Raw genomic sequence first — 16,915 nt, 5'->3', positions numbered from 1 at the left:
TTATTGATTATATATTTTAACAAACACTATACCATAAATTCTCCACAACCATTTTGAGCATATTTTTCTCCAAAACATTACAGTCTAATAGGAGATGCAATTTTTAAAACTCACGTATAAAACAGAAAATAGCAAGGATATAAATTTTGTCAAACAAAAATGTATTGCATATTATAGTTATAAAGAGAGTTACAGGATGTTAATGTTTTCTGGATTATTTAGGAAAGATTTGATAATGGAAGTGGAATTTGATCTTGCCCTAGAAAGTTACCATAATTCAGTTCAATGGGAAAAATGATTAGACAGTCTAGACCAATGCAATGGGATGAGCAAAATTATGAACCTGTGCTGTCAGGGTTCATAGACTGGAGGTGAGGAAACAACCCAATTCCAACTGTATTGAATTTGGAAATGAGTATAGAAATGGCAGGATGAGAGCAAGATATTCTTGAGAGTCTATTATTATTTCTGTGTAATTGAAAGTTCCTTGTTGCTAAGTAGCTAAATCTAGAATTTAGTCACCTGAGAGACAAAAGGGAGAGGGCTTATGTTTCCCTTTGCTCTGTGGCCTCAGCTACAAACCATTGATAAAGGGTGGTATAAACCATCTACACAGAAATGGCCGTGGAAACTACTGTTTCTTCTGATGGTAAGTCATCAAGTTTGGTTCTATGCATAATTTGGTATCCAGAGTAGTCCACTGGATGCTGTGAAGTCTCTGAATTTTTGTTTTGTTTTCATTTTTAAAGATATGAGTGACTTGAGCATGGGTGTAGGTAGGGTGATGAACTATTCCAGTTGGGTTGGGACCAAGGGGATTGCTGGGTGCAGGACTTTCAGTTTTAAAACCAGGACTGTCCTGGGAAAATCAGGATGAGGTAGTCACCCCAATTGCCAGTGAGGAATAGATAAAGTAGTAGAAGATGAAGATGCAGTTGAGAGTAGAGAAAATTGACAGAAACAGTCCTCAAGTAGGTGGGAGAGATGATCTGGAACTATGAGGGGCTAATGAGACTAGAGAGGGAGTAAGGTAGGGAAGAGGTAGATGTAGGTGGATTCAGATGGTGAAAGGCCTAGAAACCATTTTGTCTTTGAATTTGATATATATATCTCTCTCTCATACTCCAGAGAAAGAAATCCATTTTATATTGTGACACTGTGGCCTTACACGCACTTACACCCAAATATTTGGCACTGTGTGTTCAAGAGTTGCTAAGGATCTTCTAGGGATGCCTTCTGATATTTCTGTCCTATTCCCTTAAGGAAAACAACTGCAGGCTATAACCAGCTGAATTACTTCCATGACTCTAATGGGACAGATATTAGTGACAGACAGATAGGAAAACAGTGCATTAGGGCATTGGAATAAGAGGGAAGATGGGTAGAGAGGGGTCTTGATGAATTTGAAATAGCTGTGGGGAAAGGAAGAGTTTATCAAACATGAATAAGTGGGCTGTTGGCTCACTTGACAGTCCACTGATGTTAGAGGACATGGATTTAGAGTGGTACCACCTCACAGTATCCCTGGTAGAATGATGGTACTTCAGGAGCTTTTTGGTCTCTGTAAGTCCTAGGAATGAAGACAGTGAATCTGGCTTACAGATATTTTTGAAGTTATTCTCCTGTTATTGCCTGCTCTCATGCTGAGCTCCAAGAAAAAGAATAATATGATACGAGTTTGTGTAGCTTATCAGTCCTTTCCACAACATTATATATTTGATTAGTGCTTCCCATTTTCAATCCTCCCAACCACAACAACTGTCACTCCATAATAAGCAGAAAACATATCAAGAGAAATACCGAGAGCAAATCTGGCAGTTAGAATTTCCTCCCAATTCAGAGATCTTTGTTCTTGGAAGTTTTGTCTATGAACATTGCTTTCCTCTTCCATGCTACTTGCACCTCGTGGAATAAGGTGCCTAAATTGCAGCAGTGAAAACCGCCTGGATGAATCCAGCCTCTTTAGGCAAGTTGATGGCAAGGATAATGTTCAGATTGAAACAAGTTTTCCCCACCTTCCAGCATCCACATAGCCAATCTAGGACAAGAAAAGAAAAAAGACCTTAAATACTTTATATTAGAAAGGAAAGGTACTTGGTTAACTAATTCTACTGTGATTGAGAGACAATGAGAATGGATTTTCAGCTACTGGCACTATACATAAATGATGAAACTCAGAATATTGAGGAGGTGCGAATGCAATATCCAGAATAAAGAAAACAGCAATGTGGCATAGAAAGTTTTGAAATATCTACTGGATTTTATATCTCTATTCCTTAGGCTGGGGATCCAGGACAAGCCATTTCAGTTTTGATTTCTATATTCTCTTTTTAAGCCTTTCACAAACACATTGGTTTTGGGATTTTTTTTTTTTTTTCCAGAGTAGCATTGGTGGCTTTGATGTAGGAGTGGAGAAAGTATGTGAAGATTTAATGCAGTTCCTGCCCATCCCCCGCCCCCCAACAATCTCTGTCACAGTTAGGACTTTAGAGAGTTAAAGATTTTGGCATACAGTGCTTGAAGGGATTAAACTGGTAGCAGAGCTCGAATGGATTGGAAGACAAGAACATTGAGTGAAATGGGAGATGATGAAAGAAAAGTGGGTTCTCTTTGAGTTTGAGAAAACAGGTATAGCAGAAGTAAGGGGGAGAGCTGGGAGAACTAAAATTGTTGGTAAATTGCTTAGGATATATGAAATTGTGTGTTGACAAGGTATACATTATGACTATGAGTGAGTAGTCTGAATTACACTGAAGATGAATTGAAGAGGTTAAAAAAAAAAAAAACTCTGTCTTGTTTTCAGATGGGTTGTCTATATACTTGCTAATAGTACTTTAAGATGAGGGTAGGATTTTTGGTGGAAAATAATTTTATTAGTTAGGGGCCAGAGCCTTTCAGTTTTGTCCAAGTGTGATAAGGGTGGTTGAAGAGACATCTGAAAAATAGTGTAGTCAGATATTGCAGGATAAATGATTCGGTGTTGATGTTGTGGGCTGTGGAGAACAGGAACTCTGGACCTTGTGGTACATGTGACTTCTGAGGATGGGGTTTCTCGAGAGGAAGCCTTTAGGCAAGCAGTAAATTCTATTAAAGCTCAGGTTTAATAAGGTAAGTAGATGTAGGGAGCTTTCTGTGAAGAGGTTCAGGATGGAGTTGGTTCATTCTCTCTCTCCCTCTTTCTCTCTCTCTCTCTTTCTCTCCCTCCTTTTGTCTTTAAAGGAAGACTCTGGAAAGCACAAGGGAAGTTATAAGAGGAGAATATAAGGAAACTTGAATCAGGGCAAAGAAAGCATTGATTAGAAATGGATTCAAAATCCAGGAGATGATTGGTGTTGGGTCAGGCATGTTCATTTTTATATCTTCTATGTAAGTCTTCTTAGATTAGCTTGATTTAAATGCTTTTCCTTTTTGTTCTTATAAGAAATGGCATCTACCTTCATCAATACATTGATCACAGTCAGAGATGAAATTAAGTTTTTGGGCCTGATGCACCTACAAGATGAGGGCCCACTTCAAGAAAAACAATACCAAGTTACAATTGCAGAAAATAAGTATGAAAATGAGGATCTATTTAGCATAAGAAAGAAGTCACAACAAATTATAAATATTAAAAGGTTGAAAACGCTATAAACATCACAAAATTTAATCCCCTCATATTTATACTAATCAACTTCCTGACTCACTTCCATGATACCTTTTCCCTACAGTTTTCAAATTGCTTCTTATTTAATTGCCTCTCTTAAGAGAATATTTTGTTATAATTTCTATAGCAAGAACTGAAAGGCATTTGCCTTTCCCTAGTATGTTTAATAGAAATTTAGTTTGTATTATTAATAGTTTAGAGAAGAAAATTCAGCTTCACAGCTTGTTATTGGTAATGAGATAAATAATTAAATTTACTATTGTCAAATTTTAGAAAACCTTTATTAAGTCTTTTATGTGTGTGATGTAATATTTCAGGGTGTTTGAGATTTTTCTTGTATAGTGACTAATTTTGATTACTTATAATTATATGACTTTCATAAAGTCCGTAGCTGAGCCCCTTACAGGGTCTTTATAGAGGTCTGTACAATGAGGATCCCTGAAGCATAAACTTTGTTATCTGGTTTTGATCATATTATATTATAATTATCTGTTTTTTGTTTGTTTCTACACATGCTCAGTGCTTATAGCCTCACTTTTGACAGTCATTTGAGACTATGATGAAATATATAGACGGACACTCTCCTCAGCAAAAAAAAAAAAGTCATGAAATATATAAAATATCGAATACAATATTATAGACCTCCTGAAGCTTATTCTTGCTCCTGCCACAAGTTTCTGCACTAAATTGGTAATTTATTTAATGCTCTGTATTTTGATTTTCTTTCTCTAATATCTAGAACAATGTCCTGCACTTTATATGCTCCAAACACATAAAGACTTGTTTAATAAATAGAAAAAGAAATAGATAAGTATTGCCAGCCAGACTGTATGACAGGTGCAGAAATTCCCTACTTTCAAAAACTCTTGGTAAATATATTTGAGCAAACATTGGGACTCTTCCCTGGCAATCCTAAAATGCCAGACTCTCCAACGGTTTTGCCCTAATAAGACAAGAGTTCCTTTTCCCAAGACCTTTAAACTACACCGATTCTCATTTTCTCTTCTGAAAGCTTTTGCTTTTGTCTTTGGGTTTCTCCTATGGCTAACTGGAGAGAACAACATTATTCTCTCCTTACCCTTAAATGATGTCAATGTTTCCTGAATTTTTTTTCTTTTCTAAAAGTTATACTACAATATGAATACATTTTAGTAGCATTCACTTACAATCCAAGACATTTCACAATTCCTCCTCCCTCTTTCCACTTTTCATTGTACACAGAGCTCTGTGAGGCATTACAGAGGATACTAAAATGAAAGAAAATCATAAACCATGCAGTCAAGAATCTTTCAGTCTAATGAAGTTATGAGTAAAGATGAATACAATGAGGAATAGTAAATAAATTTGAGATAAAGAAACTAAAGTAAATCGTAAGACTGATGCAACTTGACACAGAATTGTGATTGTTTTTGATGTCTCCAGTTTGGACAGTCAAAGGAGACACTATCAATAGTTATTGCAAGGGCAACAAGCATAAACTAATATTATCTTGGACAAATTGAGATATAGAGTCACCCTACTCTTTAGTTTCTTTACTTTTGCTTTTACTTTTTATTATGGACATTTTCATACTGCCTGTAAAGACTGAGATAACTATTTAAGTACCCATCTTCCAACTTCAACTATTACCACCACATGGCCAATGTTGTCTTTTCTATACCCCCTAACTTCCCACCCTTATTTACTAAAAGCAAATCCAAAGCGTTTTCTTGATTCATCAACCACTTTTTCACCACTCCATTCTTTTTCTCTCCTGATCCCTTACTTATCACCTTTCCAACGCATCTTTTTATTTTTACTTCCAGCACTGCAGTTCTGATCTAACTCTGCCAGGACACAGATCCATAGAGTCAGCCCTGCATCCTGAGCAGCTTAGAGGGAGGAGCCAGACCAGAAGTGCTTCACACCTTATCCTCTTCTGCTCTGGACAGATGGCTCCATGACGACAACTTCATAATGGCAGTGGATGGGACCCTAGTGTACATCAGGGTCACTTTTCTGCTGCTCTGGCTTGGGGTGTTTTTGTCCATTTCTGGCTACTGTCAGGCTGGGCCCTCCCAGCATTTCACTTCCCCAGAAGTGGTGATCCCCTTGAAGGTGATCAGCAGGGGCAGAAGTGCAAAGGCTCCTGGATGGCTCTCCTATAGTCTGCAGTTCGGGGGCCAGAGACACGTTGTTCACATGAGGGTCAAGAAGCTCTTGGTTTCTAGACACCTCCCAGTGTTCACCTACACAGATGAGCGTGCCCTCCTGGAGGATCAGCCCTTCATCCCAGATGACTGTTACTATCATGGTTACGTGGAGGGGGTCCCTGAGTCTCTGGCTGTGTTCAGTGCTTGTTTTGGGGGCTTTCGAGGGGTATTACAAATAAATGGCCTCACCTATGAAATTGAACCCATCAGGCACTCTGCCACATTCGAACACCTGGTTTATAAGATAAACAGTAACGAGACACAATTCCCAGCTATGAGATGTGGCTTAACAGAGAAGGAAGTAGCACGCCAACATTTGGAATTTGAAGAGGCTGAGAACTCAGCTCTGGAACCAAAATCTGCTGGTGACTGGTGGACCCATGCATGGTTTCTGGAGCTAGTTGTTGTGGTGAACCATGATTTCTTCATTTACTCTCAAAGCAACATCTCAAAGGTACAAGAGGATGTATTTCTTGTTGTCAACATAGTGGATTCCATGTATAAGCAGTTAGGTACTTATGTAATTTTGACTGGAATTGAAATTTGGAATCAGGGAAATGTTTTCCCAATGACAAGCATAGAACAGGTCCTGAACGATTTCTCTCAATGGAAACTAATCAGTCTTTCCCAACTACAGCATGATGCTGCACATATGTTCATTAAAAATTCACTTATAAGTATACTTGGTCTAGCCTACGTTGCAGGAATATGTCGTCCACCTATTGATTGTGGAGTTGATAATTTTCAAGGAGATACCTGGTCTCTTTTTGCCAACACTGTGGCCCATGAGTTAGGTCATATTTTGGGTATGCAGCATGATGAAGAATTCTGTTTTTGTGGGGAAAGAGGTTGCATCATGAATACTTTTAGAGTGCCAGCAGAGAAATTCACCAATTGCAGTTATGCTGATTTTATGAAGACCACCTTAAACCAGGGATCATGTCTGCATAATCCTCCAAGATTGGGGGAAATCTTTATGCTAAAGCGCTGTGGGAATGGTGTGGTTGAAAGAGAAGAGCAGTGTGATTGTGGATCCGTACAGCAGTGTGAACAAGATGCCTGTTGTCTGTTGAACTGCACTTTAAGGCCTGGGGCTACCTGTGCTTTTGGGCTTTGTTGCAAAGACTGCAAGTTCATGCCATCAGGGGAACTCTGTAGACAAGAGGTCAATGAATGTGACCTCCCAGAATGGTGCAATGGAACATCCCATCAGTGTCCAGAAGATAGATATGTGCAGGACGGGTTCCCCTGTAGTGACAGTGCCTACTGCTATCAAAAGAGATGTAATAACCATGACCAGCATTGCAGGGAGATTTTTGGTAAAGATGCAAAAAGTGCATCTCAGAATTGCTATAAAGAAATCAACTCTCAGGGAAACCGTTTTGGTCACTGTGGTATAAATGGCACAACATACCTAAAATGTCATATCTCTGATGTCTTTTGTGGGAGAGTTCAGTGTGAGAATGTGAGAGACATTCCTCCTCTCCAAGATCATTTTACTTTGCAGCACACTCGTATCAATGGCGTCACCTGCTGGGGTATTGACTATCATTTAAGGATGAACATACCTGACATTGGTGATGTGAAAGATGGTACTGTGTGTGGCCCAGGAAAGATCTGCATCCACAAGAAGTGTGTCAGTCTGTCTGTCTTGTCACACGTCTGCCTTCCTGAGACCTGCAACATGAAGGGGATCTGCAATAACCAACATCACTGCCACTGTGGCTATGGGTGGTCCCCTCCCTACTGCCTGCACAGAGGCTATGGGGGTAGTGTTGACAGTGGTCCAGCATCTGCAAAGAAAAGAGGTTTCTTGCCACTGATTGTGATTCCTTCTTTGTCTGTTTTGATTTTCCTGTTTACTGTTGGGCTTCTTATGTATCTACGACAATGTTCTGGTCCCAAAGAAACTAAGGCTCATTCATCAGGTTAACAAAATGTCTCCAATTTAATATTCCATGCATTATTACACTTTAGTCTCTTGGCAGTAGAAATGGTAGTACATCCCTGAAACAGCATATTTCTGACCATTTCCAGAAAGCTGCAAAGATCTTCCCTTACGTCAGAACCACAAACATTGTCATTAAGTTCAAGTTATTCTTAACATGTTTCTATCTATTGTTCACTATTTTAAGCAGCAAATAAAGCTACATCCTTCCCTCCCTTTAGTCCTTGTTGTGTTTCTTGTGGACAGAGATGACTTATGGGAAAGGCATGAGATGTGTCTGCATCAGAGTCCAGGGGTGAGGCTTACCTCTCTACTGACATTTATCAATGTGGCAAAATTACTTAAATTTTCTGATGTTCTGCTTCAAAATCTGAAAAGGTGTAGGGGTGATAATAATATTTGTCCCCCCCCCAACTTCTTTTATTTGGTAACCAAAAGAGAGAAATAAGTGAATTTTTGTTAAGTATAAACAAATTGTTATCTGATGAAATTTCCTGATTTTGCTCCCTGTGTGCTTCCTAGCCTTTTGTCTTAATTTGACAGTTTGGATATCCTTTTGGATCATTTGCTTGCTTCACATACCAAAATATAATCTCCATGAGGGCAGGATTGTTTTCATCTGTTTTGCTCACCATTGTATCCTCAATAGCTGGAACACTGCACAGTGCTTACTACTCAATAAATACTTAAATGAAGTCATGAATCTGAATGGAGTATTAAATACATGAAATTATGAAAAGTAAAAATAATATTTTGATACCTTGGGACGTCATTCTGATCCTTTTTTAAACTACTGGAGCTGTTGCTCAAAATTAAACTTTGAATATTTAAAATGCTGTTGTTTGTACCTGGCGCACTTTGCTGGTCTTTTCTTCCCCCAGTGTATCTTCTCCTCCATCTATTCTCCGTGCTTTTGGAAAGCCTGTCTCTTGAAAACACAGAATGAGTCAGATACCCTTTGTATTGATCAGTTAACTTCTGAAGGCACTCTGTAAATTGAGTCAAAATACCTTTTGCATATCATTTTTCATTATGTGTTGCCAACTTTGCATCTTCTATTTCATGTTTCAATATATTTGGCTGTGTCATTCTCTGCATATTCTCTGTACATGAAATCTCCAATTCCCAAAATGCCGTTTACCACGCTGCCCCTACTCCCTTGCCCTGGAAAACTCCTATTTTCTCTCAATAGAGGTTAAATGTTATATCTTCGTAGAAGCATTCCTTATGAAATGGTAAGTGTTCCACTTGTGTGCCTGTCACTTTGTGGTCACCCCTTTATGGTTTGATGCCCTCTAGGAATAGAGATGGAGAGGGTCCAACAATGTGCTAGCAAAAAGAAGCAGAGGACAGCTACTGGAGCCACACAAGGAGGGAGTGAACAAAGAATGCAATCTGGTTAAATCAGAGAAAGCACCACATGTTGTAAGTGTACACATCCGTATGGAGACAAAAGATAGCTGCTCCAGTTTATTGATTCTTTTTTGAAAGGCTTTACGGTAAAAAAAACCATTGAAGTTGATTAAAATAAAATTTGTCAGCCTAATGTTCTTTTATATTTGCTGAGTTTTGTATTTCTGCTTGAGATTACTTTGAAATAATCCATTGTTTCTGGGATTATGTTGGTTTCAGATTTTATGCTTAATTGTGGAATTTATTTTGCTATAAGGAATGAGATAGGTATCTAATCGTATACTTTTCCAAATGGGTACCCTGTTGTCCTGATACACTTCATAGAATAAATCCTTTATCACTGCTTTGCTGGTAAGTTGGGATCCTGTATTGTATTTTAAAGTTAATTTGTTAGAGTCACCTTATTTTACTTGTAAATTTTTACAAGAAGCAGTGCACTTTGCAATATTCTTATTTTAAGAAACCTGCATAGTTATTTTATATTCACTGAGTTAATTAGAGCTATATCAGTCAATTATATCAGGATTGGTGGGTAGAATTAACCTGTTTATAACAAGCATAGAGTCTTACCTCCTGTTTTAATTTGGATTGCCCAAAAAGCAGACCCAGAGACAGGATTTAAGTGGAGTTAGTTTTCCGGGGAAGCACAAAACAGGGTAGACTAATGAATAGGTTTTCTCTGTGTACAACTGGAGCCATCCCTGTGCGCTTTCTGGGAAGTCATGTGAAACATACCTTTGATTAATACTCCATGGTTCAGGAGAAAGCTGTAAGGAAAAGAATATCTGAGATATAAGCATGTGAAGTGGTAAACTCTCAGAGCATGGAGATTGTCTACTGTGGCTGCAAGTGAACTCAAGTGGGACGAGAAGATGTAGGGTGGGCTTTCAGCATCTACTGTACCCAGGTTCCTTAGAAAACATATGCTGAGGCAAGAATTAAATCTAAATGGTTTACTTGGAAAATACAATCCTAGGGAAATGAGAGTAAAAGTAAACGCATTTGGGGCTGGAAAGTCTGGTACAGCAGATACTGGTGGTACCTGCCTGTATCCTCTTAGGCTGAACCTTGAGGTTGTCTGTAGCATTGATGACAAGTCCTATACACACTAATAGCTTTCTACTTTACGGGGGTGTGCTCAGTGCACTCATGGAGCAAGCTGGAAACAAGAAGGAGTTAAATCATCTGAAAGCAACTCTGGACCAATGAGAGATGTTGTGTGAATGAGCATGGTAGTTTCCCCAGTCCTCATGGGACTTCTATGTGGTGTTGGGGTCCAAGACAGGGTGTACATTGTTAGTATAACAGGAACTGGTTCTCTCTACCTTCCCTAAAAAAAAAAAAAAAAAAAAAAAAAAAAATAAAAAAAAAAAGTAAAAGGCACACGTAAAATTTGTAATTTAGGTCGTTGGAGCAGAAGGACTGGAAACTAATTCACTCAAAGGAAACTAGTTCACTCAAAAAAAAAAAAAAAAGCCAACAAAAAACAAACAAAAAAACAAAAACAAACAAACCCAAACAAACAAAAAACCCCAAAACCCTTTTCTTTTCTTCACAAAGTCCTCTTTGTTCTTTGAGCACTTATTGAAAAAGCTGACTGGAGACTATCTCAGTCTATTCAGTTCTCCTTCTGGTCCTCCACTATGGACTTTCTTTCAAACTGTGTCTTATTGTTATTAACCCTTACTGTTTTCTTAACAGTTTAGGCACAGAACTAACATTGCTTTGCATGAGTTTTCCAAACCCTGCCCACGTGAACTAAGCCATCTGATTGCTGGTATATCAGCATCTAGATTATACAAAATTATCTGAACTTATTTTCATTCCTGCTGATGCAAGTGCCTGGTGGGTCAAGTCCGGAGCACGGACGCATGACAAGGTATGGCTTCCATGAAAAGAAAACGTCACACTACCTCTCTTTTTGGTGAGTTGGACACCTGTGTAGAAGGTTGAAGAATGTCATTTGTTTAGGTAAAGATATTAGAAGGGGATTTTTCCCTTTGTACTGAAAGCAGAGATGATGCAGGATCTTTCACAGGTAACTTCCTAAGGCAGTAGCACGATCAAACCCTGTGACTTGATGCCACAGATGGCACATAAGCCTCTTATGAAGGTCATAAATGGTTCTGACACTCTTATGGTACAAACACTTGCCACATCACCAGGTGTTATGGATGGCCCAGAAGTCAGCCCTGTGCAACTTGGATTTGCTCACTTGCTCTCCTCAGTAGACTGATAGGCACCAAAGATTACATGGTGATAGCATGGTGAGTATTCAAAAAATGTGGAATAACTTGGCCAGGTGACAAAATCAAGCCCTATAGCTGCCAAAACCAAACTAAAGATCTCCTATATCTGATATTGTGCAGTCTGTTCTGCTCCTACGGACTGACAGGGACACATACAGATTCACAGATGCCAATATGACAGAAGACCAGGCACAACAAACCCCAATCTGTTGGGTCACAAATTGGACTCTGATATTATTTGTGAACCACACTGGTCTTTTTATCTTGCATGGTGACAAGGTCTATGAAGGGTTCTCACCTACATGGTCAGAATGATGGGGACTCAGATACCTAATGCCTTTGTCACCAGGTACTCCTCCTTCAGTGCCAGCCAAATTATAAACTTGGGCTCCTTTGTTTATAAAGTAGTGTCACACAAGCATACTAAATGAGATGTTACAGAAAATCCCCTTATATGTCACAATTCTAAGTTCCTTTCCATGCTGAGATCCATTTTCCCAGGCTTTGGAACTTATGAGAGGGAAAGGGCAATTCTCAATGTTTCCATGGTAATAGAACAGGAGTCAGTATTACTATGCAAGCACTGAGACGACTCCAATCAGAAGTTAACAGTTTAGCCTCTGTTGTACTTCAGAATCACCATGTCCTGGATAGAATGACAGCCCAAGAAGGAGGAGCTTGTGCAATCATTGGTGAGGAACACTCCTTATATGTAAACCACCAGGGACAAATAGAATCTAATCTGAATTTTTTGAAAGACAAGATAAACACTCTTCATCATATAAATGAAGCTAAACCATTCAATTGGCCAGACCCATTGTCAGGGATAGGAGACTGGTTGAATGGAGTATGGGTAAATGTGTTTAGATTGTGCTTTTCTGCTTATTAATTCTCCTTCTAATCTGTGTTCTTCTCTCCCATTGCAGATCCCTTGCCACTCAGCTGCTAACACAACTCTTCTCTCCACAAATGCCAACTCAGCTTTTAATTTGAAACTGTTAGGGAAGTTTCAGACAGGGAAAATAAAGCAGTTAAAAGTGTGCCACTCTAAAATATGCCAAATTAGTGTATTGATTACTTCAAGCTCAAAGCACTTTGGAAACTATAGTTCCAGAAGTGACTATCTGACCTGCCTTTTCCTGCATATAGCAAGCCATAAAACTTCCATGGAGAAAGATGCCTTCCCTGTGCCAGGACAAGAAAATAACCGTATCCCCAGGTTTGGAAATTTTTGCTGCAGTAGACGTGTACAAATAAATGAAAGTAACTCTTATCTCCCACTAGCTTTATAACTCCTCCTTGACACTCCACCCAATAGATCTCCTAGTGACTTCCCTGGAATTTACTGTCCCTAGCTTAGATCTTTTTGTGTCATGGCCCCAGTCCCTGTTGGACGGGACAAAGGGGGACGAACGTGGGAATAAAGACAAAGACAAAAGAGTATATTTGGATGATGGGGTCAGGGGGCTCCTTGCTTCTAGTGAACAAGGGCCCTGAGCTTCTAGCTTCCTTCATATTTATTTAGAAAAGGAGATAGGGAGAAGGAGGTGGTTGTCAGTAGGCTGCTTGACTCAGTGCAGGCCTGCACGACTGCGTTCTCTGAACAGTAGTCTTCAGATGCTCCAGTAGATAACCTCAAGGAGAACGGTACGAGGGGTGATTGCACTCAGCATACCTTCTGACGACTGTGAGTTTGGCCACATCCTGCATTCATGATAAACAGTTTGTTGTTTGATCATATAGCCTCCAGTGGAATGCTGAGTAGGTTACAACCCACAGGCTTTTGGCTCTCTACACTTTTGTCTTGTCATTTCTTCACAAATTTATTGTTCTTTTTCTAGTATAAAAACTTTCTGCTTTGACCATTATTTTGGGTCTTCTCATTCTTGAAAAGATATCCATGTATATGAATTCTCCAGGGGCACACAAACAGGTGGCCATAGTGGCAGAGACAGAGGTACATTGGGCTCAATAGCATGGACTCCCACTTGCCAAGGGAGTTAATCAAGACACTTCTGTCATGAATGTCCAACTTGCCAGTGACACAGATCAAGGCTGAGTTTCTGGGAAGGTGCTATTCTTCAAGGAAACCAGTGAATTAGTGAGACATTGACTACTTTGTGCCCCTTTTATCCTGGGAGGGACAGCGATTAGTTCACACAAGAAAATATACATATTCTAGTTATGATATTGTCTATAGAACTTGAGCCAGCACCACTACTGTGGGCATATGGATTGTAAGATCTTTAAGCATGGAGTCTCATACAACTTGGCATATGAATAGAGGATTCATTCACTCTTTAGTGTATGAGGTGCCGGCATGGTACATAGCAATGAATTACATTGTTTGTATCATATATTCAATATTTAGTAACATCTATTCTCCTAAAGTGCTTAGAATGGCCTGCAGAAGGCAGAGCCAGAGTGCCAGCTCAGAAACAATATTCTGAAAGAATTGAGTGCCAGCCTTCACAATGCATTGTGTATATTAAGTCAGAGATTCCTACATGGTGTTGTATATGCAATAGAAAGAATATATGGGGCCCAGAGCCAAGGAAGAGAAGCTGGGTGGCCTCACTTATCATCACACTTGATGATCCACTGATCTGCTTCCCTCCCTGCAACTACCTGTTCTCTAGGCAGGTCTTGGTCCACAAAGAAAATGCATCTTTGCCAGAGGACCCAGCATAAGTTCCATAGACTTGCAAGCTGCCCTCAGGGCATCTGGGACATCTTCTGTTCAAGGACCCGCAGGTAAAAAGAAGAGTCATTTTGGCAGGAGTAACTGACCCTGAAGAGCAGGGGAAGGTAAGGCTGCTGAGCCCCAGTAGAGGCATGGAGGGTTATATGGAGAAACTAGGGGATTCACTTGGGAGCCACTTGGAACCACCCAATGCAATGGGAACTGCGAATGGATATGTGCAGCAGTGTTGACCTCCTGGGATGAAGGTGCAAAAGATTTAAAACAAACATTATAGCAAGTGCTCTGGGTCCTCCCTGACTCCCACTTTGTCCTTTTTATTTTTCCTTCTTCATTTTTTTAAAGTTAAAACAAAATTAATATTATAAAGATGGGGTCTTGCTATGTTGCCCAAGCTGGTCTCAAAGTCCTGGGCTCAAGTATTCCTCCCACCTTGGCCTCCCAAAGTGCTAGGATTATAGGCATGAACAACCATGCCCAGCGCCCTCCCCCAACCCCTTTTTAAAAAAACTATATACCTCTCACAGCCCATGGCTATCCAAAAACCCACAAGGTTTGTAAAGACGGTTCTCAGAATATTGTTCTTTTGGTTATTAGACTCCAAAGAAGGTACAAGTAAATACGAATAGTCTCCATCTATGGGTTTTGGTTAAGGTGAACACTGGTGCTAAAATTGAAAGGACAAGGACAGCTACTCAGAACGTTCCCATCTTGTAAAAACCTTGACCCTGCTTCACTTGTGACATCACCTGGTCTTCAGGTACTCCCTCATGTAGTTCAATTGAATAAAGGCTTCAACCTCTATGTGAGTCACTTTAAAAAACTTATATAATATATATATTTAATAATTTTGTGTTGTTACTTGGAATAGTTTTGTGCAAAACGCCAACACTGCCCAGTTTTGTGCCAAAGATAGCATTATCAAAGAACCCTAATTTCCCTGGGTGGAATGGTAAGCCCTGCTGTTGGTATCTGATTCTTTTTTTCCCTCATTTTTATTTTTGTTCTTGATTTCCAACTTTTATTTTAAGGTCAGCGGTAGAGGTGCAGGATAGGCTATGCAGGTTCGTTACATAGGTAAACACTGCCATGGCAGTTTGCTGCACAGATCGTCCCATCACCTGACTTTCTTTCATAGCATGGTGGTTGCATGCTTTGACTTTTTTCTAGGTACCCTTTTGTCAGACTGAAGTCAGCATTTTCCTTCCATCTTTCAGAGTTCTTTAGATGAGCAGAGAGTTTAGGTAACTTTCCTAAGGTGGGGCAAGACTCTTCTATTATCTCAAATTTCTTCTACTATGGAAACTCCTATTCAACCCAAACACCTGGTCAGATCTGTGTAGACATACGGTCTGTTGCAATGTCGATCAATCTGTTAAATTCTTAAGTGGCGTGATTTCATCAGGTACAAATTTGAACTGGAGTGCCTTTGGTTACTTGGGGCATGTCAAACTTGTACATTTTTGTGTCACCTTAGAAGAAAAGGGTAGCAAAATAGCTGACACTCCAGAAATAACTTACTTTATTTGGTATGAAGAAACCAAGAAAAGAAATATTTTGAACAGTCTGTAATCTTGAGTCCTGTTTTCAACAACTTCAATGATCTTCCTTTCCCAAAGGCCTCCTCCCTTCTGTCTACCTCTATTTATGTCTCTGATTCTCACCTCCCTTCTATCCTGATCCCTATCTTCTTGAAGTCCCCCTTGCTTCTTTTCTTCCACATCTCCACCTCCCTCGTACTATTTGACCTGGAACATCACCTTCTTGTTGGATATGACAAGCCTTAAAAACAAAAAGTTTTTAAAACACACACACACACACACACACACACACAGAGACACACAGACACATACAGACATACAGTGTCACTCTGTTACCCAGGCTGGTGTGCAGTGGTACAGTCATGACTCACTGTGGTACAGTCATGACTCACTGTAACCTCCAGCTCCTGGTCTCAAGTGATCCTCCTGCCTCAGCCTCCCAAGTAGCTTGGTCTATAGGGACACACTATTCCACCGGGCTGATTTTTAAATTCTTTTAGAGATGGGGTCTTGCTATCCTGCTCAGGTTGGCCTTGAATTCCTGGCTTCAAGTGATCTTCCTGCCTCAGCCTCCTGAATTGCTAGGACTACAAGCATGCACCACCATGCCTAGCTAATTTCTTTATATTTTGTGTTGATAGATTCTCACTATGTTGCCCAGGCTGGTCTCAAACTGATACTCCCTCCTCATACTCTGGAATAGCTAGGACTACAGGTATGTGCCACCATGCCTGGATAATTTTTTTTTTGTTTTTTAATATTTTATAGAGACAGAGTCTCACAATGTTGCCCAGGTTGGTCTCAAACTCCTGGCCTCAAGGAATCCTCCCACCTCAGGCCCCCAAGTCTCTGGGATTATAGCTGTGAGTCACTATACCCCACTTTAGTGCACTATTTCTGAAGCGATTCTTCCAGTTTCCCTTTAGGTAAGATTTTGTGTCTGTATATTTATCAGACTGTCAGTTCCATCCTGTAATTTATAGATAGGCTGGGCTCAGGCAATTCCTGGAGATTTAAAATATGATATCTCATACCTTTAATTTCCAGATAAATTGAGAAGTGATTTATCAGTGAATAATGACCTTTTCTGTAATAGTTTAACAGTAAAGACAAAAAGTCAGAGACATTACATATGGGATTCCCCAGGCTTAGCATAATGCAAAAATACTGAGAATAATGAAAATGATAGCAGATAGCATGTACCAAGTGCCCAGCACTTTGGGAGGCC

At 39.7% G+C, this 16,915-nt stretch overlaps 1 protein-coding gene across 1 annotated transcript; it reads left to right on the top strand.

Annotated features, from left to right (window-relative positions):
• Nucleotides 1-542: 542 nt before the first annotated feature.
• ADAM21 (ADAM metallopeptidase domain 21) lies at nucleotides 543-8,003 on the top strand. The gene is made up of 2 exons (XM_011949645.1): nucleotides 543-649; nucleotides 5,449-8,003. The coding sequence occupies exon 2, from the start codon at nucleotides 5,600-5,602 to the stop codon at nucleotides 7,766-7,768; it is 2,169 nt and encodes a 722-aa protein (XP_011805035.1). The 5' UTR covers nucleotides 543-649; nucleotides 5,449-5,599; the 3' UTR covers nucleotides 7,769-8,003.
• The last annotated feature ends 8,912 nt before the right edge of the window (nucleotides 8,004-16,915 follow it).

Source organism: Colobus angolensis, unplaced genomic scaffold (assembly GCF_000951035.1).
Source record: "Colobus angolensis palliatus isolate OR3802 unplaced genomic scaffold, Cang.pa_1.0 Scaffold3, whole genome shotgun sequence".
NCBI classification, from domain to species: Eukaryota; Metazoa; Chordata; class Mammalia; order Primates; family Cercopithecidae; genus Colobus; species Colobus angolensis.
The sequence above is the reverse complement of the archived record's forward strand: the minus strand, read 5'-3'. Positions and strand labels throughout refer to the sequence as shown.

Coding starts and splice junctions, on each gene's coding strand:
- ADAM21 (XM_011949645.1), top strand. CDS start 5,600: ATGGCAGTGGATGGGACCCTAGTGTACATCAGGGTCACTTTTCTGCTG.